Below are 24,353 nucleotides of genomic sequence, written 5' to 3' on the forward strand. Positions count from 1 at the left end.
CCTTGCAGCTTCAACAGTTATCAACATTCTGCCTTTCTTCTTTTCCCACTGTTTGAAATTTTACTCTTGCTGGAGTATTTTAAAGTAAATTCCAGAGAGTGTATAACTTTACCCAGTAATACTAATGGAGTGATTTGTACGGTGTGGTCTAGGAGTCCCAGACCCTTTTCATAGGTGTCTGTGAGGTCCAAGTTATTTTCATAATAATACCAAGATGCTATTTGCTTATTTCATTTTTGCCTCACAAGTGGTGTACAGTGGAGTTTTTCAGAGGCTATATGATATATGATAACACAGCAGATTGAACACAGAAGCAGATATAAAGATCTAGCTGTTTTTTTTTTTTTTTTAAATTGAAGTATTGTTGATTTACAATGTTGTGTTAGTTTCAGGTGTACAGCAAAGCAGTAAAGTTATATATATGTATATATCTATTCTTTTGCAGATTTTTTCCATTATAGGTTATTATAAGATATTGAATATAGTTCCCTGTGCTATACAGTAGGTCCTTGTTATCTGTTTTATATAGAGTAGTGTGTATCTGTTAATTCCAAACTCCTAATTTATTCCTTCCCTCTCCTTTCCTATTTTGTAACCATAAGTTTGTTTTCTATGTCTGTGATTACATTTCTGTTTTGTAAATGTTAATTTGTATCAGTGATAGCATATATTTGTCTGTGTCTGACTTATTTAACTTAGTATGATCTAGCTATTTTCTAAGAAGCCAGATATTAAAGATATTTGCAAAAATGTCAAACTATTCTAATTTTTAAAAATATATATTTTTCATAAGAGGATGTTACTTATGTTAACATTTATGAGTTTGTTACTTTGAAATTAATAAATCAACCTTTAAAATGTTCCCAGTTTTGATTCTTAATATGGAAAATATTGATATATAAGCAGAGGACAACTGAAATCTTCATTCAAATTTTTTAAAAATGGATTTTTTTCTATTTTTTTTAACAACATAATTTACATACAGTAAAATTCCTTCTAAAATTTTAGTGCACCATTCTGCACTTTCAGTAACTGAACACAGTTGTATAATCACCACCATAATTAAGATATAGTATCATTTTACCACCTCTCTCCATTCCCATATGCAACTTCATAGTCAGCCATTCTCCTTTACCCTTGTTCTCTGGCAAATAGGTGTTACTCACATAAACAAAAACTCTTTGAAGTCCTCAGTAATTTTTAAAACTTAAGGTGATTCTGATATCGAGAAGTTTGAAAACTGCGCTAATGTTAAGGATTTTAAGAAACATAACCAAAGTACCATTATTTACAATACCCTAAATTTATAGTTATCCTTTAGTATTATTTAATAGCCTTGTAATGTTTAGTTTTCCCCAAATGATTAAAAATACCTTTTTAGAATTGATCAAGTTAGGATTCAAACAAGCACTGTGTCTTTTATTGGTTCATGTGCCTCCAAGTCTCAGCTTTTCAAATAATAGTTTTAGCAGCTTTTCATTGTTGTAACTTGGATTCATTATTTCATTAAGATTTGCAAAATGGTGATTTTTCTAATTTTCTCAGTCCTTTGTGTTAAGCTGTGATTTTTTTCTGAAAAGATCCTTCCCTTGTTAGCTATTTGGTTACCCCCGAAGCACAGTTTGTACAAGAAAGGCAGGATAAGCTATTAAATCCATTCCTTTTATTTATCTGTTTTCAGAATGAGTTGGTGTCTTAGCTGCCATCAGAGGTTCTCTCTCTCTTTTTTTTTTCCTTTGGTGTATCATGGTGAACTCATTTTTTATCAGTTGTATTTTAATACATGGTATTCATTATTCTTGGAAATTAATATTTATATTGTTAAGAAATGGAATACTAAGCCTAAAAAAGAAATAGCGGTGTGGGACTTGTGGGGATTGGTTCCTGGGTAGAGGTTCTTGTCATTTTTAGGAGGATCAGCTTTATAGAAAATAGTTTTAGCCATTTTACATCAATTTATAATTTGGATATAAGTAATTAAGAGAACAAAAGTGTGATTTTATATATATATATTTTTAAATTAAGACTGTTTTTTTAGAGCAGTTTTAGGTTCACAGCAACATTGAAGAGGAGGTACAGAGATTTTCCATCTACCTTCTGCCCCTACACATGCATAGCATCCCCCATCATGATGTCTCTCACCATAGTGATACATTTGTTAAAACTGATGAACCTACGTTAATACATCATAATTACACAAAGTCCATAGTTTACATAATGGTTCACTCTTGGTGTTGTACATTATTTGAGTTTGGACAAGTGTATAATAACATATCCATCATTATGGTATAGTAAGAGTATTTTTACTACCCTGGAGACCCTCTGTGTTCTGTCTATTGCAAAAGTGCAATTTTTAACTTCTAAACTGGGGCAGGAGGTAGAAAATATCAATCCAACAGAAAATAGGAAAGGAGAAGAAGTATAGCAAAGAAAAAGACTAATATCAGATGTAGAAATTCAGGACAGTCCTGAGAAGAAAAAAAATTAGTAATCCTACAACCAATAAAGTTGGTAAATTGCCTGTATAATCTTCTGGTCTTTTTTTGGTGCATAGTGCATACTGTGTCTTTACACTTTGGGGTCACTTTAAAATTGAGGTCATATACACAACTTTATCTTTTTTTTCCAAATAATATATTGTGTGCATTTCCCAGATCATTAGTTTTCCACAACATGATTATTTAGTTTCATTACTAAGTATTTTGGTGAGGATATTTCATGATTTAACTAATCCTCTCTTGTTAGGTGTTTAGGTTATTTTTCATTTTTTTCCCGTTACATAGAAATCGTTGCTCACACTTCTGATCATTTCCTTATGCAGAAGAATTTAAGGCTTTTATATATACTGCAGAAACGCTCTTTCACCCCCATTGTTTGCGAGGATGGGGTTTTTTGTACTGGGATGTCATTTTATCAAATGGCAGTTTTGGGGTGGTAAAAATAGACTCTAATACATTCATTTATTATTGGGGAAGTTGAACATTTTTGCATGTTTATTGTCTATTTGTGTTTGGTCATTATCCTTTCATGTTTTTTGCTTGTTTTTCCCTCACTACTGATTTGTAAGACATTTTTAAAAGACATCTTTATGTTAAGGACATCAGTCTTTTGTCACACACCACAGATATTTTCTCCATTTGTTTGCCATTAAGTTTGTTTAGTGGTGAGTTTTAGTACATGTAAGTTCTTACTAGACTTTTTTTTTTTTTTTTTTTTTTTGCGGTACGGGGGCCTCTCACTGTCGTGGCCTCTCCCGTTGCGGAGCACAGGCTCCGGACGCGCAGGCTCAGCGGCCATGGCTCACGGGCCCAGCCACTCCGCGGCACGTGGGATCTTCTTGGACCGGGGCACGAACCCGTGTCCCCTGCATCGGCAGGCGGACTCTCAACCACTGCACCACCAGGGAAGCCCTAGACTTTTTTTTTTGAGTAAAATAATTGAGAAACTTTGAACCATAGCTTTTGAACTCAGTTTGTATTGATTTACAAGTCATCTGATGCAATTCAAGAATTTGTGCAAGAAGTTGGGAATTTCAAATTATAATACCTATGCCTAGAAAAATATCTAGAGTACACTGTCTTTTAAAATAAATCATTTTAATGTATGTTTTTGGTCACACTTGTTATTTTCTTAGTATCCTGTGGAAAATTAGTGTTCACAGATCCATGAGTAATCCATTGACAATGATACTTCTAGAGGTCTCAAATATCTTAGGTATAATATTGAATAGTAGTAGTATTATATGGTATATATAGTAACATTGGAATATATATTAACAGTATTATGTATCTCTGTTATTTAAACCATGGAATCTTAGAGAGGTCAACTAGTTTAACTCATCAGATGCATCTTCAACAAATGGCTGCTTGGTGTCTGTTTTTAAATACATTTCTCTTTGTTTTCTGAAATAGTATAATTTATGATTAAACGAATTTACCTCATAATGTAATAGTAATAATGCAGATTAGAATTCTTGATGGACACAACAGAATCGAAAGCACATAATTAATGTGTGGTTTTCATTATATGCCTTCTTTGATACATTGTTCTGTAGTTCCATATTATTTTTAATTAGGAGAATAACTTTATTAAAGCTAGTCTTTAAACTACTTTGTCCATTTTAGTGGTTCTTGGGGACAGATTTTGTATCCAGCTTTATTTTATGTGAGGGTACTTGACATGTGACACTTCATAAATCTCATAAATTCTCTGATGAACGGTACCATCTTACTGGCAACTAAGATTAGGGAAGTCAGTCATAATTCATTCAGTCCACAAATATTTGAGTCTATACTACAGTTCTCCAGGTAATGTTTTTTAGGTTCTTTGCAACAGTAAAAGAGAAAAAGTCCCCACTCTCATAAATTTTGTGTTTTAGTGGATGAAGACAAATAAGCAAACACGGTAATTTTACATGACTAGTGTTTGAAGAAAATGAAGTTAGGGTTATGGAATAGTAGGGAATAGGGAAAACCATGGAGCTTGGTTGTTATTTTAGGTAGGGTGGTTAGGAAATAACCTTATAACGAGGTGAAAAAGAATTTCAGATCTGAACATTGAGGAGCCTGTCTTATTGACATCTGGAGGAAAAGTAATGAGCAAAGGTGGCTGGGATTTAGTGAATGGGTGGAGTCAGAATATGAGATTGGAAGTAGGCAGGGATAATAAAAGCCATGATAAGGAACTTGGGTTTTTTTTTTTTAATATGAAAACATTGGAGGTTTTTATGTTTTAAGAAGATCAGTCTGGCAGATCCCTGTGGCAGGTGGTGATGGGGGTTGGGGGTTCGAATAACAAGAGTAAGGATAAGGCTAGTGCAGTAATACAGGCAAAAGGAGATAGTGAGTCTGGCTAAGCCTAGTAGTAAGGAAAGCCTGGAGAAGGGAGGGGTAAAGGGAGAAGTAAGACTTGTGGCTTTGTTAAATTTGAAATGTCTATTAGATAGCCAAGTGGATGGTTCAAGTAAAGAGTTGTATATCAGAATCTGGAGCTCAGGTCAAGCAAGAGATAAAATTTTGGGAGGCTTTAATGTAGATAGAAGTGACCAGATGAAAAAATTGGGGTCATAGCTTTTTTGGCTGTATAGTAGAATCTCACAGGGAACTTGTTTGTTTGTTTCAATTTAATTTTTGAATTTTATTCATTTTTTTATATAGCAGGTTCTTATTAGTTATCTGTTTTATACATACTAGTATATATATGTCAATCCCAGTCTCCCAATTCATACCACCACAGCCACCCCCCGCCACTTCCCCCCTTGGTGTCCATACGTTTGTTCTCTACATCAGTATTTCTATTTTGCCTTGCAAACCGGTTCATCTGTACCATTTTTCTAGGTTCCACATATATGTATTAATATGATATTCGTTTTTCTGATTTATTTCACTCTGTATGACAGTCTTTAGATCCATCCACGTCTCTACAAATGACCCAATTTCGTTCCTTTTTATGGCTGAGTAATATTCCATTGTATATATGTACCAGATCTTCTTTTTTTTTTCTTTTCTTTTTCTGCGGTATGCGGGCCTCTCACCGTTGTGGCCTCTCCCGTTGCGGAGCACAGGCTTAGGACGCGCAGGCTCAGCGGCCATGGCTCACGGGCCCAGCCGCTCTGCGGCATGTGGGATCTTCCCGGACCAGGGCACGGACCCGTGTCCCCTGCATCGGCAGGTGGACTCTCAACCACTGTGCCACCACGGAAGCCCCCACATCTTCTTTATCCATTCGTCTGTCGATGGGCATTTAGGTTGCTTCCATGACCTGGCTGTTGTAAATAGTGCTGCAATGAACATTGGGGGTGCATGTCTCTTTTTGAATTATGGTTTTCTCTGGGTATATGCCCAGTAGTGGGATTGCTGGATCATATGGTAATTCTATTTTTAATTTTTTAAGGAACCTCCGTACTGTTCTCCATAGTGGCTGTATCAATTTACATTCCCACCAACAGTGCAAGAGGGTTCCCTTTTCTCCACACTGTCTCCAGCATTTGTTGTTTGTAGATTTTCTGGTGATGCCCATTCTAACTGGTGTGAGGTGATACCTCATTGTAGTTTTGATTTGCATTTCTCTAATAATTAGTGATGTTGAGTAGCTTTTCATGTGCTTCTTGGCTATCCGTATGTCTTCTTTGGAGAAATGTCTATTTAGGTGTTCTGCCCATTTTTGGATTGGGTTGTTTTTTTTTTAATATTGAGCTGCATGAGCTGTTTATATATTTTGGAGATTAATCCTTTGTCCATTGATGCGTTTGCAAATATTTTCTCCCATTTTGAGGGCTGTCTTTTCGTCTTGTTTATGGTTTCCTTTGCTGTGCAAAGGCTTTGAAGTTTCATTAGGTCCCCGTTGTTTATTTTTGTTTTTATTTCCATTACTCTAGGAGGTGGATCAAAAAAGATCTTGCTGTGATTTATGTCAAAGAGTGTTCTTCCTATGTTTTCCTCTAAGAGTTTTATAGTGTCCAGTCTTACATTTAGGTCTCGAATCCATTTTGAGTTTATTTTTGTGTATGGTGTTAGGGAGTGTTCTAATTTCATTCTTTTACATGTAGCTGTCCAGTTTTCCCAGCACCACTTATTGAAGAGATTGTCTTTTCTCCATTGTATATCCTTGCCTCCTTTGTCATAGATGAGTTGACCATAGGTGCGTGGGTTTATCTCTGGGCTTTCTATCTTGTTCCATTGATCTGTGTTTCTGTTTTTGTGCAAGTACCGTATTGTCTTGATTACTATAGCTTTGTAGTACAGTCTGAAGTCAGGGAGTCTGATTCCTCCAGCTCCGTTTTTTTCCCTCAGGACTGCTTTGGCTATTCGGGGTCTTTTGTGTCTCCATACAGATTTTAAGATTTTCTGTTCTAGTTCCGTAAAAAATGCCATTGGTCATTTGATAGGGATTGCATTGAATCTGTAGATTGCTTTGGGTAGTATAGTCATTTTCACAATATTGATTCTTCCAATCCAAGAACATGGTATATCTCTCCTTCTGTTGGTATAATCTTTAATTTCTTTCATCAGTGTCTTATAGTTTTCTGCATACAGGTCTTTTGTCTCCCTAGGTAGGTTTATTCCTAGGTATTTTATTCTTTTTGTTGCAATGGTAGATGGGAGTGTTTCCTTAATTTCTCTTTCAGATTTTTCATCATTCGTGTATAAATGCAAGAGATTTCTGTGAATTAATTTTGTATCCTGCAACTTTACCAAATTCATTGACTAGCTGTAGTAGTTTTCTGGTGGTATCTTTAGGATTCTCTATGTATGGTATCATGTCGTCTGCAAACGGTGACAGTTTTCCTTCTTTTCCAATTTGTATTCCTTTTCTTTTTCTTCTTCGATTGCCGTGGCTAGGACTTCCAAAACTGTGTTGAATAATAGTGGTGAGAGTGGACATCCTTGTCTTGTTCCTGATCTTAGAGGAAATGCTTTCAGTTTTTCACCATTGAGAATGATGTTTGCTGTGGGTTTGTCATATATGGCCTTTATTATGTTGAGGTAGGTTCCCTCTTTCTTTTTCTTTCTTTTTTTTTTTTTTTTTTGCGGTATGTGGGCCTCTCACTGTTGTGGCCTCTCCCGTTGCGGAGCGCAGGCTCAGCGGCCATGGCTCACGGGCCCAGCCACTCCGCGGCATGTGGGATCTTCCCGGACCGGGGCACAAACCCCTGTCCCCTGCATCGGCAGGCGGACTCTCAACCACTGCGCCACCAGGGAAGCCCGAGGTAGGTTCCCTCTGTGCCCACTTTCTGTAGAGTTTTTATCATAAATGGGTGTTGAATTTTGTCAAAAGCTTTTTCTGCATCTATTGAGATGATCATATGGTTTTTATTCTTCAATTTGTTAATATGGTGTATCACATTGATTTGCGTATATTGAAGAATCCTTGCATCCCTGAGATAAATCCCACTTGATCATGGTGTATGATCCTTTTACTGTGTTGTTGGATTCTGTTTGCTAGTATTTTGTTGAGGATTTTTGCATCTATATTCATCAGTGATATTGGTCTGTAAATTTTCTTTCTTTGTAGTATCTTCCTCTGGTTTTGGTATCAGGGTGATTTGATGGTGGCCTCATAGAATGAGTTTGGGAGTGTTCCTTCCTCTGCAATTTTTTGGAAGAGTTTGAGAAGGATGGGTGTTAGCTCTTCTCTAAATGTTTGATAGAATTCACCTGTGAAGCCATCTGGTCCTGCCTGGACTTTTGTTTGTTGGAAGATTTTTAATCACTGCTTCAATTTCATTACTTGTGATTGGTCTGTTTATATTTTCTATTTCTTCCTGGTTCATTGTTGGAAAGTTATACCTTTCTACAAATCTGCCCATTTCTGCCAGGTTGTCCATTTTATTGGCATAGAGTTGCTTGTAGTAGTCTCTTAGGATGCTTTGTGTTTCTGCTGTGTCTGTTGTAACTCCTCCTTTTTCACTTCTAATTTTATTGATTTGAGTCCTCTCCCTCATTTTCTTGATGAATCTGGCTAATGGTTTATCAATTTTGTTTACCTTCTCAAAGAACCAGATTTTAGTTTTAGTGATCTTTGTTATTTTCTTTGTTTCGAATTCATTTATTTGTGCTCTGATCTTTATGATTTCTTTCCTTTTGCTAACTTTGGCGTTTTTTTGTTCTTCTTTCTCTAGTTCCTTTAGGTGTAAGGTTAGATTGTATATTTGAGATTTTTCTTGTTCTTGAGGTAGGCTTGTATAGCTATAAACTTCCCTCTTAGAACTGCTTTTGCTGCATCCTATAGGTTTTGGATGGTCGTGTTTTCATTGTCATTTGTCTCTGGGTATTTTTTGATCTCCTCTTTGATTTCTTCAGTGATCTCTTGGTTATTTAGTAACATATTGTTTAGCCTCCATGTGTTTGTGGTTTTTACGTTTTTTTTTTCCCCCTGTAATTCATTTCTGATCTCACAGAGTTGTGGTCAGAAAAGGTGCTTGATATGACTTCAGTTTTCTTAAATTTACTGAGGCTTGATTTGTGACCCAAGATGTGATCTATCCTGGAGAACGTTCTGTGCGCACTTGAGAAGTGTAATCTGCTGTTTTTGGATGGAATGTCCTATAAATATCAATTAGATCTATCTGGTCTGTTGTGTCATTTAAAGCTTGTGTTTCCTTATTTATTTTCATTTTGGATGATCTGTCTATTGGTGTAAGTGAGGTGTTAAAGTCCCCCACTATTATTGTGTTACTGTCGATTTCCTCTTTTATAGCTGTTGGCATTTGCCTTATGGATTGAGGTGCTCCTATGTTGGGTGCATATATAATTGTTATATCTTTTTCTTGGATTGATCCCTTGATCATTATGTAGTGTCCATCCTTGTCTCTTGTAACATTCTTTATTTTAAAGTCTGTTTTATCTAATATATGAGTATTGCTACTCCAGCTTTCTTTTGATTTCCATTTGCATGGAATATCTTTTTCCATCCCCTCACTTTCAGTCTGTATGTGTCCCTAGGTCTGAAGTGGGTGTCTTGTAGACAGCATATATATGGGTCTTGTTTTTGTATTCATTCAGTGAGCCTGTGTCTTTTGGTTGGAGCATTTAATCCATTCACGTTTAAGGTAATTATCGATATGTATGTTCCTGTGATCATTTTCTTAATTGTTTTGGGTTTGTTTTTGTAGGTCCTTTTCTTCTCTTGTGTTTCCCACTTAGAGAAGTTCCTTTAGCATTTGTTGTAGAGCTGGTTTGGTGGTGCTGAATTCTCTTAGCTTTTGCTTATCTGTAAAAGTTTTGATTTCTCCATTGAATCTGAATGAGATTCTTGCTGGGTAGAGTAATTTTGGTTGTAGGTTCTTCCCTTTCATCACTTCAAATATGTCATGCCATTCCCTTCTGGCTTGTAGAGTTTTTGTTGAGAAATCAGCTGTTAACCTTATGGGAGTTCCCTTGTATGTTATTTGTCATTTTTCCCTTGCTGCTTTCGATATTATTCTTTGTCTTTAATTTTTATTGATTTGATTACTATGTGTCTTGGCTTGCTTCTTCTTGGGTTTATCCTGTATGGGACTCTCTGTGCTTCCTGGACTTGGGTGGGTTTTTCCTTTCCCATGTTAGGGAAGTTTTCGACTATAATCTCTTCATATATTTTCTCTGGTCCTTTATCTCTCTCTTCTCCTTCTGGGACCCCTGTAATGCAAATGTTGTTGGATTTAATGTTGTCCCAGAGGTCTCTTATGCTGTCTTTATTTCTTTTCATCCTTTTTCCTTTATTCTGTTCTGCAGCGGTGAATTCCACCATTCTGTCTTCCAGGTCACTTATCTGGTCTTCTGCCTCAGTTATTCTGCTATTGATTCCTTCTAGTGTATTTTTCATTTCAGTTGTCGTATTGTTCATTGCTGTTTGTTTGTTCTTTAATTCTTCTAGGTGTTTTTTCTTTAATTCTTCTAGGTCTTTGTTAAACATTTCTTATGTCTTCTTAGTCTTTGCCTCCATTCTTTTTCTGAGGTCCTGGATCATCTTCACTATCATTCTAAATTCTTTTTCTGGAAGGTTGCTTATCTCCATTTAGCTTTTCTGGGGTTTTATGTGTTGTTCCTTCATCTGGTACATAGTCCTCTGGCTTTTCATTTTGTCTGTGTTTCTGTGAATGTGGTTTTCCTTCCACAGGCTGCAGAATTGTAGTTCTTGCTTCTGCTGTCTGCTCTCTCTCACAGGGAACTTTTTAAAAATGCCAACAATTTGTGTTGAGCATCCTCCCAATTCTAATTTAATTGCTGCATTAGGCCTAGGAAAGATGTATTTTAAAAGCCCCCAAGAGATTTTGAAGTACAACTGGTTTGAAAATTAGTAGCTTAATACAGAAAGAATATAGATAAAGAAAAGATTGGAAAATAGTATCCTGAGCCTCAAATTATTTTCCTTGATTTTTCAAATGCAGTGTCTAGCACAGAATCAGAGGTAGTTGGGCGTATGAGGAGACGACATGCCATGAGTGAGAACCAGCAGAAACATCAGACAATAGAAGTAAGACTTACTGGGACTTTATATACCACATATGGATTTAAACAATTGTTTTACTATGGTCTGGAAGGAAAAAGCCAAGGTTGAAAATTTTTAACAGAGAGTTGGGGATTGTTATGAAAATGACATGGCAGATTGTAAAAGGACCAAATACAAATTCAGGAACTGAAACTTAAAATGACCAAAATTGAGGGAAATCCTTGGCTGAATCTGAGGACATTTTCAACATTTAGAGGGCAAGAAGTAGAGGAGCAACCAGTAAAGGAAATGGAAGGCGCTTCCAGCAGAGAGGAATATCCTGGAAGCCAAGTGAATGAACCACTTAAAGGAAGAGTTCTCAACTTTTCAGATATTGTGGAGGGTACATAAGATGGTAAAGAATGGGAATCCAGTTGTTGTGGTTTCAGTGGAGTGTTGGGGAGAAAAGTCTGAATAGAGTGATTTAAAAGGAGATGAAGGGAAGAGGGAGTAGCAACAGTAATTACAGACAAATAATTTAAGGTTTTTTTTCTGTTAAGAAGAAGAATGTTGAAATAAGACATGGTAGTTGGAGGTAAGCTTGAGGTCAGGGTGGGCTTTCCTGGGAATGTCTCAAAAAAAAGGAAGAAATTGATGATGCAGGAAGAAGGTATAATGGAGGAAAGTTATTACGAAGGCAAGCAAGATGAAATACAGGACACAGGTATAGAGGTTGGCCACAGAGAAGAGTGGGAATAATCATGTTTTAATGGGAAGGGCATGGGATAGGGCTTTGCGGGTACAGATGTGTTGGTAGGAAGATAAGGTCATTCTTGTCAGGTTGCTTCTGATTTCCTTTTGTTACAAGAAGCTGAGATGGGTGAGGAGGACAGGTTTTAGAAATTTAAGAAGGAAAAAGGCATGAAATGGTCATCTGAGACAATTGCAAAGTGAAATTATTGGTGAGACAGTTGCAGGTGTTACTGGGTGCTCAGTTGAATAATTAGTACAATTGTGTTTTTTCTCCAGTTACCTTTAGTTGCTTGCATGCAGGTGCAGGGTTAACTCTTTTCTGTTTCCTGGTAGAAAGTTCCAAGTCCTTTTGGTTTTATCTCTGCCATGTTTTTGTGATCTGTTCTTCCTTTCCATTCTCATTTTATTAGTCTGGCTTTTACTGTTCTCCTAGGCTGTTGTTACAATAATTTGTTTTCCATGCCTCTAATCTTTCCTCTTTATAGTGCATTTAAAATTCTTTTTCGAAAAATTTTTTCTTGAATAATAAGTAATACCTGCACAAGGCATGCATTCAGAAAATATATTAAAGGGTAATCATTAAAGAGTTAGTCTCTTTCCCTCCTTATCTTAACCCCCCAGTTTCTCTCCCTAGAGATAGCCATTGTTACCAGTTTTTTGGTTTTTTTTTTTTTAACTGTATGGAATATCTCTGGTGGAAGGATACATTTACAAACACTACCATACCTATGTATTCTCTACCATTCCCTGAAATTGTACCATTCTTCTGCATAAAAAATTTTTATGTTGGATCTCTTAATATTACAAGTAGAGAGCTATCTCATTCTTAGCAGTGACAGTAACAGTGTTCTATTGAACAAGTATCTTGTCATTTAGTAAGATCCTTATTGGTGGGTATTTATTTTCTATCTTCAAATTATACTGCAGTGAATATCCTTATACACATATTTTTTTTTCACTTATGGAAAATATGTGTATCTGAAGAATAGATATATATCTAGAGATTATATACATCTTTAATTTTGGAAGATACTGGAAGTTGTTCCAGTATATCCTTTACATCAGTGAACACAGGTCATGTTGTTGCCTTCTTTAAAATCTTCACTGGCTCTTCCATTGCTTTATTTTTTATTTCATTTGTATTGAGGTATAATTGACATGTAAAATTGTATTCCATTGCCTTTAAATTGAGGTTTACTTACCACTGTGTATAGAGTTCCTGCTGTGTCCAGTGCTGGGCATACAAAGGTGAATAAGATACTTCTTGCACCAGAATTGTTGATAATCTAAAGATTAGACTGGGTATTCTCAGTCTCCACGTTACTGATATTTTCGACCTGATAATTCTTTGTTGTGGGGACTGTCCTTTCCATTGTAGGATGTTTAGCAGCATCCCTCACTAGATGCCAGTCGCACCCCTTAATCCTTCATTCATGACAATAAAAAAAGGGCTTTAGACATTGCCAAATGTCCACTGGAGGGCCAAATTTCCCCCCTTTTCTTTGAGAACCATTGGGTTAGGCAGTCAGGTAGAAGATTCTGATGTAATGTGGTAAATGGTACACTAACATTGAACCACAGTTGGGAACAGGGAGGAGTAGAGGAGTAACCTTTGAGTGGACATCTTCCAAGGCTTAGCTCAGATACTACCTCATCCCATAGCCTTTCCTGACTCCTGCCTCCTTTATTTTTAATAGCATGTTTCTGTATTACAGTTAACATGTTTGTCTTCTTTTGGAAATCAGCAATTATTTCTTATTCATCTTTTGATCTCTGCATTTTTTGAGAGTGAATGAATGAAATGTCAGTAATAGGTACAGGATAAACATAGGTTTGTGTGGTAACATATAATGTAAATTTTACCTGCTTGCTTCTGAAATGATTAACTTGGTTCAGTTGTGTGAGATTCCTGGTACTTGTTTATTTTATACTGCTTCCAGTTGTGTAATTGTGTTAAATGTGTAGCTTTTTAAAGACTCTTGGCATTGAGAATTATGTTTCAGAAAGCAATCTATAAATCTGTGGGGGGAAAAAAACAAGAGAAGCAAAAGGAATTTAGATTTAGTCTTGTCTGCATATGAGGAAATTTAGAAGAATTAAAGTTCAGAGAAGTCTTAGATCAAAGAGGGTTCCAGCTGTCAGGGAAGATTTTATGGAAAAGAGAGAACTTCAGTAGAGGAATATAGATTTGTATAGGTAGAAAGATGAGGGGAAGGTATGTTCTAACAAGGCAAAAAGCCGTATAAGTGAGAATAGAGACAGTCTATCCAGAAGACAGTTTAATAGCCCAGCATTTCCCCAAAAATGGCTTGTAAGATATTAATGGGTATTATTAAATAGGTTATGAAAAATTCTCATTAGCTTATTAAAGTCTGAGAAATCCTGTGGAAAATAAACCTGACTGTTTAAGGAAAGGAAGCAGCATCCTTTTTCTTTTTTAGACTATACATCTCTGGAGATAAGTATTTCATTGGGTTAATTGTGAGAAACACTTTGGGAAATGCAGTAACAGCATAAATAGAAGGCTTTGATGTTGTCTGGGGACCAGAGACTGTTAGGACATGTTTGGGTAAGAGTAGACAGCGCTAAGTACTATTGGTGAGGATTTTAATATTTTTAACGTAGGTCCTTGAAGGTTTTTGAACAAATGAATAACATGAATAAGTCAACTCTTTGTACTTTAAGAATATATTGGAATGGGAAGAAACTGGCACTGTAGATGATAGGAAGCTATTTCAATTATACAGGGATAAAGTAAGGAAGTAAAAATGCTCGACATTTCAAAAGATAAATCTACAGGATTTAGTGATAAGCTATCTGGAATAAAAGATGAGTCCTTTAGGGCTTCCCTGGTGGCGCAGTGGTTGAGAGCTCGCCTGCTGATGCAGGGGACACGGGTTCGTGCCCCCGTCCGGGAAGATCCCACATGCCGCGGAGCGGCTGGGCCCGTGAGCCATGGCCACTGAGCCTGCGCGTCCGGAGCCTGTGCTCCGCAACGGGAGAGGCCACAACAGTGAGAGGCCCGCATACCACAAACAGACAAAAAAGATGAGTCCATTATTTTAAAAAGATCATACCATGGGCAGAGTTTGGAAGGGAAACTGATCTGGGGGAAGTAAAGGGATACCAGTTTTAATGGATTGAATTTGTGGTGCTAGGTTGCAATGACTATTGGTGGTAGAGATAGAGGACTGAGCTCAAGACAGAGGACTGGAATTCTGTAGAAGAGAGGTGATAACATGAAGTCATAAGTAGGTAAACTGAATGAGAAAGTTATAAGTAGGTAAACTGAATGAGAAAGTTATAAAAAAGATTTGGGGGAGATTTTTGGGGATGGGAACTATAAATTAATTAGGTACTCTGTTAGCATTAATAAAAATGCATGAAAATGTGTATATTTGGTACCATTTCTAAGATATTCTTTTAGGATTATAAAGTTTTAGTGGGTAGTAGATTTCTTTGGGTAGCAGAAAAACAGGTATTTCTCTTCGATGTCTGGCATCAGAAAGTTTAGTTTGGATTCAGTATAGTTTTGGTTTTGTTTGTTTGTTTGGGGTTTGGCTTTGTCTTATTATTTTCTCTCAGAAAGTCGTCTACATTGATTGCTTATTAGTTCGAGATATTATCACTTATTCTTTATTTAAGAGTTTATTTTACCCTGATTCATAATTAAGGTAGAATACCCGGCTTCAAAACAAGGATTTTATAGGGCGGTATTAATGGTTATATGAAACCAATCCCCATATATACCAGCACACATGTATTCCCTAAGCAAAATTTGCTGTTTTATTTACATTAGTCCCTCCTTGTGATGCTTTTTTTAAATTAATTTTGGCTGCGTTGGGTCTTCGTTGCTGTGAGCAGGCTTTCTCTGGTTGTGGCGAGCAGGGGCTACCTTGTTGCGGAGCATGGGCTCTAGGCACGGGCTTCAGTAGTTGTGGCCCGTGGGCTCTAGAGTGCAGGCTCAGTAGTTGTGGCACATGGGCTTAGTTGCTCCATGGCATGTGGGATCTTCCCGGCCCAGGGCTCGAACCCGTGTCCGCTGCATTGGCAGGTGGATTCTTAGCCACTGTGCCGTCAGGAAAGTCATGATGCTCTTTTATTGCCTACCACTTATACCTCACTGAGATACCGTTTAATACCTAAAACTTCATGTAATCCAGCCAGTATCTTGGGTCCTCTAATAGGGTAAAATTCTTTCTTTGGATGCTTAAGTGAAGGTGGAATAGAGTGTAAGAGTTTATTTTTTAGAAGAAAGGGGTTTCAGCCTTAGACCTGTGAAAGTAGAACTTTAGGCTTTGAAGTAATACCTTTATTTGGGATGAATAAATAGGCAATTGGTTTTTTTTTTTTTTTTTTTTTGGCGGTACGCGGGCCTCTCACGGTTGTGGCCTCTCCCGTTGCGGAGCACACGCTCTGTACGCGCAGGCTCAGCGGCCGTGGCTCACGGGCCCAGCCGCTCCGCAGCATGTGGGATCTTCCCGGACCGGGGCATGAACCCGTGTCCCCCTGCCTCGGCAGGTGGACTCTCAACCACTGCGCCACCAGCGAAGCCCAGGCAATTGGTTTTTATGTTACAGTGTTAAATGGCGGAATGTTAACTTCTAAAGGAGATAAGGAAATCTTTTAGAAAAAAGTAGTAGAAGTATCTTTAGTTTTGATTAATGTTATTTTCCTCTCTTTTGTCCACTTTTGAGGAATAAATGTGGCTTTTCCTCTGCCATTTAATTTTTCTTCAGCCTTGTTTCAGTGGCAGTAGTCCCTTGGAAAGGCTTGATAAGAAAAGATAGAGGATTTGAAGTACTTGTTTGCCAAAATGAAGTAAAAGGAATAGTATTTGAGATCTAGTCACACTTTTTCAATTGCTTTTACTGACTCTTCAGAAACTTTATTGAAAAAGTTACGTTTCATAGCAAAGAAAATGCATTTGTCCTAGAGTTCTAACTATCTAGTAGTAGCTTACTACGTCATTGCTTTATTTGCTTTTTGAAGTAGGTGTCTATTGGGAAAAAAGGAAAATTTAAAAGATATAGTTCTTTGAAGACATAATTTGGAAGTTTTTAATTGCAGTTTAAAAATTGGGTGTGATGATCATTAGAGCTATCTACCTGTATTTCCGGATTTCTTTCCGGGCACAACCAAGTTGGATGCAGCTGTGTAGCTTGCTTTGGCCAGTGAACTATGTATGCTCTACTGACTGTTCTACCAGGCTGGATCTGTAAGTGAGGAAAGCATACAGAACATTCTTGGCTACGGTGGACATGAATAAAAAATAAGCCTTCGTTTTAAGCCACTGAGATTTCAGGGGCTGTTAGCTACTGCAATTTTATTTTGCCCTGCATGGTCTAATATGGTGGCCACTCGCTCCATGATGCTGTTAATAAGCACTTGAAATGTGGCTAGACTGAATTGAGATGTGATTAAGTATAAAAATATAAACTGGATTTTAAAGATTTGGTATGAACAAAATGTAAAGTAACTCAATAATTTCTACATTGCTTGCAGGTTGAAATGTAATTATTTTGGGTATATTGGGTTAAATGAAATATATTAATTTCACTGTTTCTTTTTACCCTTTAAATGTGGCTACTAGAAACTTTACAATTGCATATGTGACTTGAATTATATTTCTGTTGGGCAGCATTTATGTAACCTATCCTGACTAAAATCAAAGTTGGTACAAGCAGTAGGGTACTCTAACAGAACCCCTCAAACGTTGCATTGGTCAGGGGTCAGGTAGCAAGGAAACTGATATTAGAGGCTGGGAAGATGCGATGCAGAGAAGCATTTGGTAAAACTTGCCTGCGATAACTTGGAAGGCCAGTAATGTACCTAATGCATTTATAGCTTTAGGGACGAGGCTGGAAAACAAATTGTATTTTAGCTGTTGTTGGCTCCATTTGACAAGATGGAAGAAAAAAAATGAGCTAGAACATGATTGGCTAGTTTGCAAGTGGGAATGAAGAGCAATAAAGAGAGGCCAGAAATTTGGGGAATTGTAGGATTGGAAGAAGCAATTGTTTCTCACTGTCAGTCAGTAAGAGATGAAACTAAGAAGCCTTTTGAGCAGATAATTAAAACTTTTCTGGCAATCAGCGTTATGACCATCACTCATTGTTAAAAAGTCTGAATGGATTAAGGTGATTCAGAGTAAAGGTCTACTTAAGGGGGTGGTGCCTTTCTGTTGGGTTAGGGAAAAGAGACTTTTTTTTAAAGGTATGGATTCCCTACTAAAGCCAGGTAGTTCCAGGGCACCCACAATTAAATAGAGAGAAATAGATAGCACACAGTCTCTTGGGGCAAGAAAGCAAAGAAATGTAGAAAGTCTAAAAGACATATCTAGAAAAAAAGCTATGGTTCTAGACATTGGCACTTGGCAATGGCTAGAACAGATAAGAAGTGTCTAAGTTTTTCAGGGAGTTGTACAGCCCAAGAAACCAGCATGGAAAGTGTGAAGAAAGTGTGATTGCATGAGTTGGTCACCACCCCCTAACCTTCTACCAGCAGGCTGAAAATTCCTCTTAGCTAAGGATGTACACTCCCTGTGTTCACTTCACTTGTGGTGGAGGAGGATAGCAGGCAAGAAAAAAAAATCTCCTGGAAGGTAGAGCCAAAAGGCTCAGAGAATACTAGACTGAGAAATTCCTCCCAGTGATCAGTCAGAGAATTCTCTCCCCCAGAACTGAGAGCACTTACACTATCTGTTCAGCGGGGTATGTGAATTGCTATGAACTATTGACTATTTTATCTCCTGTTCCTCCTCTTTTGAACAGGAGTGTTTTTTATGGTTATACTTAGCTTTGTCTATCATTGTATATTGTGTCTGTGAAGGGAGATAGGTAACTTGATTTAGTAAACAGGTCTTTGTGAACAAGGGCCACGTCTGGACCTGAGAGCTTTGAGCTTGGGGCTATAACTAGGTGGGATTTTTGGGTTATCTTCTGCATGAAAGGGGACAGGTGTATCCAAATGTGGGAGGAAAAGTAAATTGAATATTTGATCAGCACAGGGACTTGGGAATCATGCTTCTTCATAAATAGACCACTTCTCTTCTAAGCACATGATAGGATTGCCCTTTCATGCCATTATTGAAATCCGGCATGGCTCTCTGACTTACTGTGGCCAATAAAATGTGAATGAAAGTTTAAGAGCAGGATGTGATTTACCACATTACCTTTTACCTTCCTTGGCAAGACAATCTTGGAAGCATGTGTCAAGTGGAGGGACTGTGATAAGCAGATCTTTCCTGCCAACCAGAGTTGGACATGTAAAATTAATGAGAAATAAACTTTTGTTATGTCAAGCCACTGAGATTTGGGGATTGTTTGTTACTGTACCACCACCTCACTAGTTCCGATTGATGTGTTAGGTTATAATTTTAGTCACAGTAGGTGCTCAATAAATGTTTGAATTGAATACATTGAAATTTGAGGGCAGAAGAAAATGTACAAATTCTGAAACTGCCAAGATACAGCTTTTTGGCTTATATTCCTTATAATAGCCAAGCCCACACATGGACTAAGTGCTCTCTTTTATGTAGAGGTAATATGGCAGAGAGATTGTAGAAGACACAGGAAAAATTAGAGAACAATGAAACCTGTAACATTTTAACTAGAAATAATTGTTCAAAGCTATACGTAGCATCATTATGGTTTACTGGATCATTTAAAGCATTGTTTCCTCTTTCTGGTGGTAAAAGCTCAAATTAAGATTGTTGAATCTATAGAAAGTGTAGTGAATAATCCTTAGAAAAAGTAATATGCATTTTAAACACAGGATTGAGGAAATCAAGGGACTGTTTTGTTTAAAGGGAATATTTTTTTAAATGAGGTGAGTAGGGGAAAAACCCTAAACCATTATCTTTTTTTAACCCTAGTGTCAGTGGCAGCAACATCAGTTTTAGTTCAGTGCTAGAGCAGAACCTAACCTCAAATGAAGCCTTAGATAGAACTCCAGTGTATAACACTGATCTTACGGGGTTGCTCTGATTTATATGAGGATCTGAGACTTTATACATAGTCATCTTTTCTGCTGACACCTGTAGTGTCTTTTAAGAAACTATAGTTTGAAAATCCCTTTGCTGGAGCAGGTATAGCCACTGTGGCCATCTTCATTTTTTTTTTTAACATTAAAAAAAATATATTTATTTGTTTGTTTGGGTTGCGTTGGGTCTTTGTTGCTGCACGGGCTTTCTCTAGTTGCAGTGAGTGGGGGCTACTCTTCATTGCGGTGTGCGGGCTTCTCATTGTGGTGGCTTCTCTTGTTGCAGAGCACAGGCTCTAGGTGCATGGGCTTCAGTAGTTGTGGCTCGCGGGCTCTAGAGCGCCGGCTCAGTAGTTATGGCGCACAGGCTTAGTTGCTCTGTGGCATGTGGGATCTTTCCGGACCAGGGGTCAAACCCATGTCCCCTGCATTGGCAGGCAGATTCTTAACCACTGTGCCACCAGGTAAGTCCCCATCTTCATTGTTTTCAGTTTGGGTTTCTTAGGAAAAGCTTTAGGTTCTTTCTGTAGACCTAATTTATCCAATATTTATACACAGTTTTAACAATCCTGGCTGATTTCCAAGTTTAAAACTGGCTTGGAAGATAAACATTAGAATGGACAATGGATGTGTAGCCTGAGAGATGGAGGATGGAAGAGTTGGGAAGAAGGCAAAAAAAAAAAACCCCAAAAAACCCACAAGTAGATACAAGAAATAAAAAGCCAGAATTCTGTATATGTTTTTAGTACAATGTTCTAGGGCTTGTTTACTACCATAAATTATTTTTACTAATGAATTTGAGTCATTAGACTGAGCTTCCCACTAAAGAAGGTAGGTAAATATATAATGAATTCTGGAGAGATGTCCATTCAAAATATGGTAACCTGTAGTTATCTGGTAAACTACCATCCTAAACAACTCATGCCCTGAAGGTTTAAAATTTTAGACGTTTTCTATGTATTTTTAAAGTGATATACAAATAATTAAACATTGAAGTAGTAGATCATACTCTTTTCTTTTTTTTTTTTTTTTGAGACTTCCCACGACTGGCTTTAATTTCAAAAAAACTGGTTGGGGTCTTTTCCCACATCAGGGAAAGAGTATACCAAGCTGTGCCTCCAGGGATTCAGCACTGGGCCTGGTCCAGTCACATTCCAGCCACCAGGCCCTGTCATTTCATCACACGGGCCAATTCCAGTCTACCCCCATCAGCCAGAGACCAGAGGACGGAGGTGAAGTTGCCCAGGACTGGATTCTTTCTCTCCAAAGCCCCTCTCTAGGGAAGCCAGCTGTGTCTTTCAAAGGAGAGTTGGTCCAGCCACCAGGCTCAGTTTGGACACCAGATCAACATCCCAGCTCTGGGGGAGTCAGCACCCTGGCCCTGGTGGCCGCTCCAGTGCCTGTGTGCCCACCAGCACGTCCATGAGGTAGTCCAGTTCGGCCTCATCCAGCTCTGGAGCTTCTTCCTTGCCTGGCCCATCCTCAGGGCTGGATTTGTGGCCCTCAGAGGCTGGTGCCCAAAGTTCACTGTCATACATTGTGTCAGTGTCCTCAAACAGGCCCTCAAGCCCATCGACCAGCAGACATCCAGTGGCTGGGCCGAGCAGGTCCAAGGCACCCAAGCTGGGTGCGGCTCCCCCAGTGGGGTGGCCTGGTGGCCCCTCATCTACCAGGGGCTGGGGAGCCTGGCTCAGGCCCTCAATATGGCTGAGGTCCTCCAGAAGGCTGGCCATGGAGGCTGAGAGGGAGGCATCAGAGCTGGCCAGCAGGTTGTCAGCTATGCCTGGGGCTGTAGGCAGGCTGGGCATAGGTGGCAGGGCAGCTGTGGGTGCCATGCACGCCTGAAATCGCTGCAGTGTGTTCACTACCAGCACCAGGTGCTGCAGGTCCGGTTCACTCTGCCGCAGGCTGTGGTGGAGCTTGAGCACCGAAAGGTCAAAGAGGGAACGGGAGGCCACGGCTGGGGGTGCGTGTGCCACTGCTGGGTGGCCAGGATCCAGCCACCAGGTGTCGACTGCCAGGGCTTCTTTCCCCTCCTCCTCCTCCTCCTCTCGCTTTTGCTTCAGGCCCTTGCTCAGCATCATCCAGCTCACCAGCTGCCAATCAGAACGAAGAGGGAGCCACCCGCAGCCAATCAGGAAGCGGTGGCGGCAGCACTGCTCGCCCGGTCCCCTTCAGCAACTGGCGCCTGAGTTGAGAGACAAGACGCAGTTCTCCATACTCTTTTCCAACGTTTAATTTTTTAAAGAGTTTTGTTTGTTTGTTTTTGGCTGCGTTGGGTCTTCCTTGCTGTGCATGGGCTTTCTCTAGTTGCGGTGAGTGGGGTCTTCTCTTGTGTGGAGCACGGGCTCTAGGCACACGGGCTTCAGTAGTTGTGGCTCGCAGGCTCTAGAGCGCAGGCTCAGTAGTTGTGGCGCACGGGCTTAGTTGCTCCGCGGCATGTGGGATCTTCCCGGACCAGGGCTCGAACCCGTGTCCCTGCATTAGCAGGTTGATTCTCAACCACTGTGCCACCAGGAAAGTCCTTTTAAAGAGTTTTTAATAATTAAAACTTACAAAAGAAACCCAGGTTATATAAATTTGAGATGAGCATATAGTATACTATATGCTATTGCCATTGTATTTCAACAAATTATGATAATACATAGTATTCAAACAACTATCTGTTCTTCCATAGCTATTTTTTAAAATAGTGTTTTAACAGATGACTGCAAACCAATTTTTTTTTTGACTGTGCTGCGAGGCTTGCAGGATCTTAGTTCCCCAACCAGGGATTGAACTTGGGCCCCTGACAGTGAAAGCGCCGAGTCCTAACTACTGACCCTCCAGGGAATTCCTGACTGCAAACCAGTTTGGAAGAGAATTTTCTTGCAACATGAAATTAGAATGGATTAGTAGTAGAATTAATGTAGAGCTATATTTTGCACCCTTGGTGAGTAACATAAACATAGCTTTGTGAACATGGGAGAAGATATGTTTATCTACCGGATGGATGATATAAAAACTGAGAATAGGATTGTGAGAGGTGAGGTTAAAAAACAAAATCATGTATAACTTACTACGTTTTTGTATATTTCCCCTCTTGGCCTTCCTAAGAAGACTTAAAAAAAAAATTGGTCCTGAATTGCTTAGGCTGAGGAGGTGTTCTGCTTATTCCAATGATGATTAGGTGCTAGGGAGGTAAACTACTGTAGAGATCCAATTTATATTGTGGTCACGGTTTGTTTTGAATGAAGAGCAAAATTATATCTTCCAGTTTAAATACTAGTATTCATAACATGTGACTTCTGGTTATCATCTTGTCTCTAAAAATTGAATCTACTCTTAGTATGAATGTTTGGTACTGTTAGGATTTGAATAGTGAGAGTTGTGAGAGCTGCTGGTAACAAATCACTTTCTTATTGTTTCTTAGAGGGCAATCAGGACTTTTTGAGAACTATCTTTTTGGTATTATTTTAACCTGGGGGAGTGTTGGAGGAAAACAGCTTTTACTTTTTAAAAAACTTCGGAATAGTTTTAAAGTAGTCTTTATAAATCTGAAATTAGAGAGGAAAACTAGTCTCTGCAGCTAATGGAGGAAGGGATGAATCTTAGCAAAGAGTACCGTTTGCAGTAATATCTTATATTGATGTGTATCCTTCATAGTTAATTTGAACTTCTTATCTGTGACACTGAAGATTTCATCTGTAAGATTCCTAACATAAGTCATCTCTGAGAGTGGGAAGTAACGGGAGATTTTCCCAGATTTTTAAAAATTATAGTAAAAGACACATAACATTAAATTTACCATTTTAAGTGTATAGTTCAGTAGTGTTAAATATATTCACACTGCTGTGCAACAGGCTGTAGAACTTTACATAATGAAAAACTGAAAATCTGTATCCATTCCCCTTCTTTCCTCTTCCTAGCCCTTGGCAACCACCATTCTACATTCTGTTTCTATGATTTTGTCTACTTTTGATACTTCATATTAGTAGACTCATAGAGCATTTGTCCTTTTGTGATTGGCTTATTTCACTTAGTGTAATGTTCTCAAGGTTCATCCATGTTGTAGCACATGACAAGATTTCCTTTTTAAGGCTGCACAATATTTCATTGTATGTCTATACATTTTCTTTATCGTCCCCAGATTTTTTAAGTCGCACTGGTTTGAACAAACTACAATTAAAACTACATATTCATATGTAAGGAGGCTAGACTGCTATTCCTGGGAACTAGCCCTGGGAGGGAACTGATTTTTATTTTTTTGGCGGTACGCGGGCCTCTTACTGCTGCGGCCTCTCCCACCGCGGAGCACAGGCTCTGGACGCGCAGGCCCAGTGGCCATGGCTCACGGGCCCAGCCGCTCCGCGGCACGTGGGATCTTCCCGGACAGGGGCACAAACCCGTGTCTCCTGCATCGGCAGGTGGACTCTCAACCACTGCGCCACCAGGGAAGCCCCCTGGTTTTTTTATTGAAGTATAGTTGATTCACAGTGTTGTGTTAATTTCTGCTGTACAGCAAAGTGATTCAGTTATATATATATACACATTCTTTTAAAAATTATTTTCCATTATGGTGTATTACAGGATATTGAATACCATTCCTGTGCTATACAGTAGGACCTTGTTGTTTATCCATTCTGTATATAATGCATCTGCTAACCCCAGACTCCCAATCCATCCCTCCCCCGTACCCCCTCCCTCTCGGCAATCACAAATCTGTT

General features: G+C 38.6%; 2 protein-coding genes across 7 annotated transcripts in view; one reads left to right on the top strand and one right to left on the bottom strand.

The window, feature by feature from the left end:
• The window catches only part of SP3 (Sp3 transcription factor), a 65,037-nt gene that overhangs the window by 18,185 nt on the left and 22,499 nt on the right, over positions 1–24,353 (top strand). The gene's annotated exons all lie outside the window — the stretch shown is intronic.
• LOC132522294 (SERTA domain-containing protein 1-like) lies at positions 20,675–21,837 on the bottom strand. The gene has a single exon (XM_060152629.1). The coding sequence runs from the start codon at positions 21,729–21,731 to the stop codon at positions 21,015–21,017; it is 717 nt and encodes a 238-aa protein (XP_060008612.1). The 5' UTR covers positions 21,732–21,837; the 3' UTR covers positions 20,675–21,014.

The sequence above is a fragment of the Lagenorhynchus albirostris genome, chromosome 6 (assembly GCF_949774975.1).
Source record: "Lagenorhynchus albirostris chromosome 6, mLagAlb1.1, whole genome shotgun sequence".
Taxonomy (NCBI): domain Eukaryota; kingdom Metazoa; phylum Chordata; class Mammalia; order Artiodactyla; family Delphinidae; genus Lagenorhynchus; species Lagenorhynchus albirostris.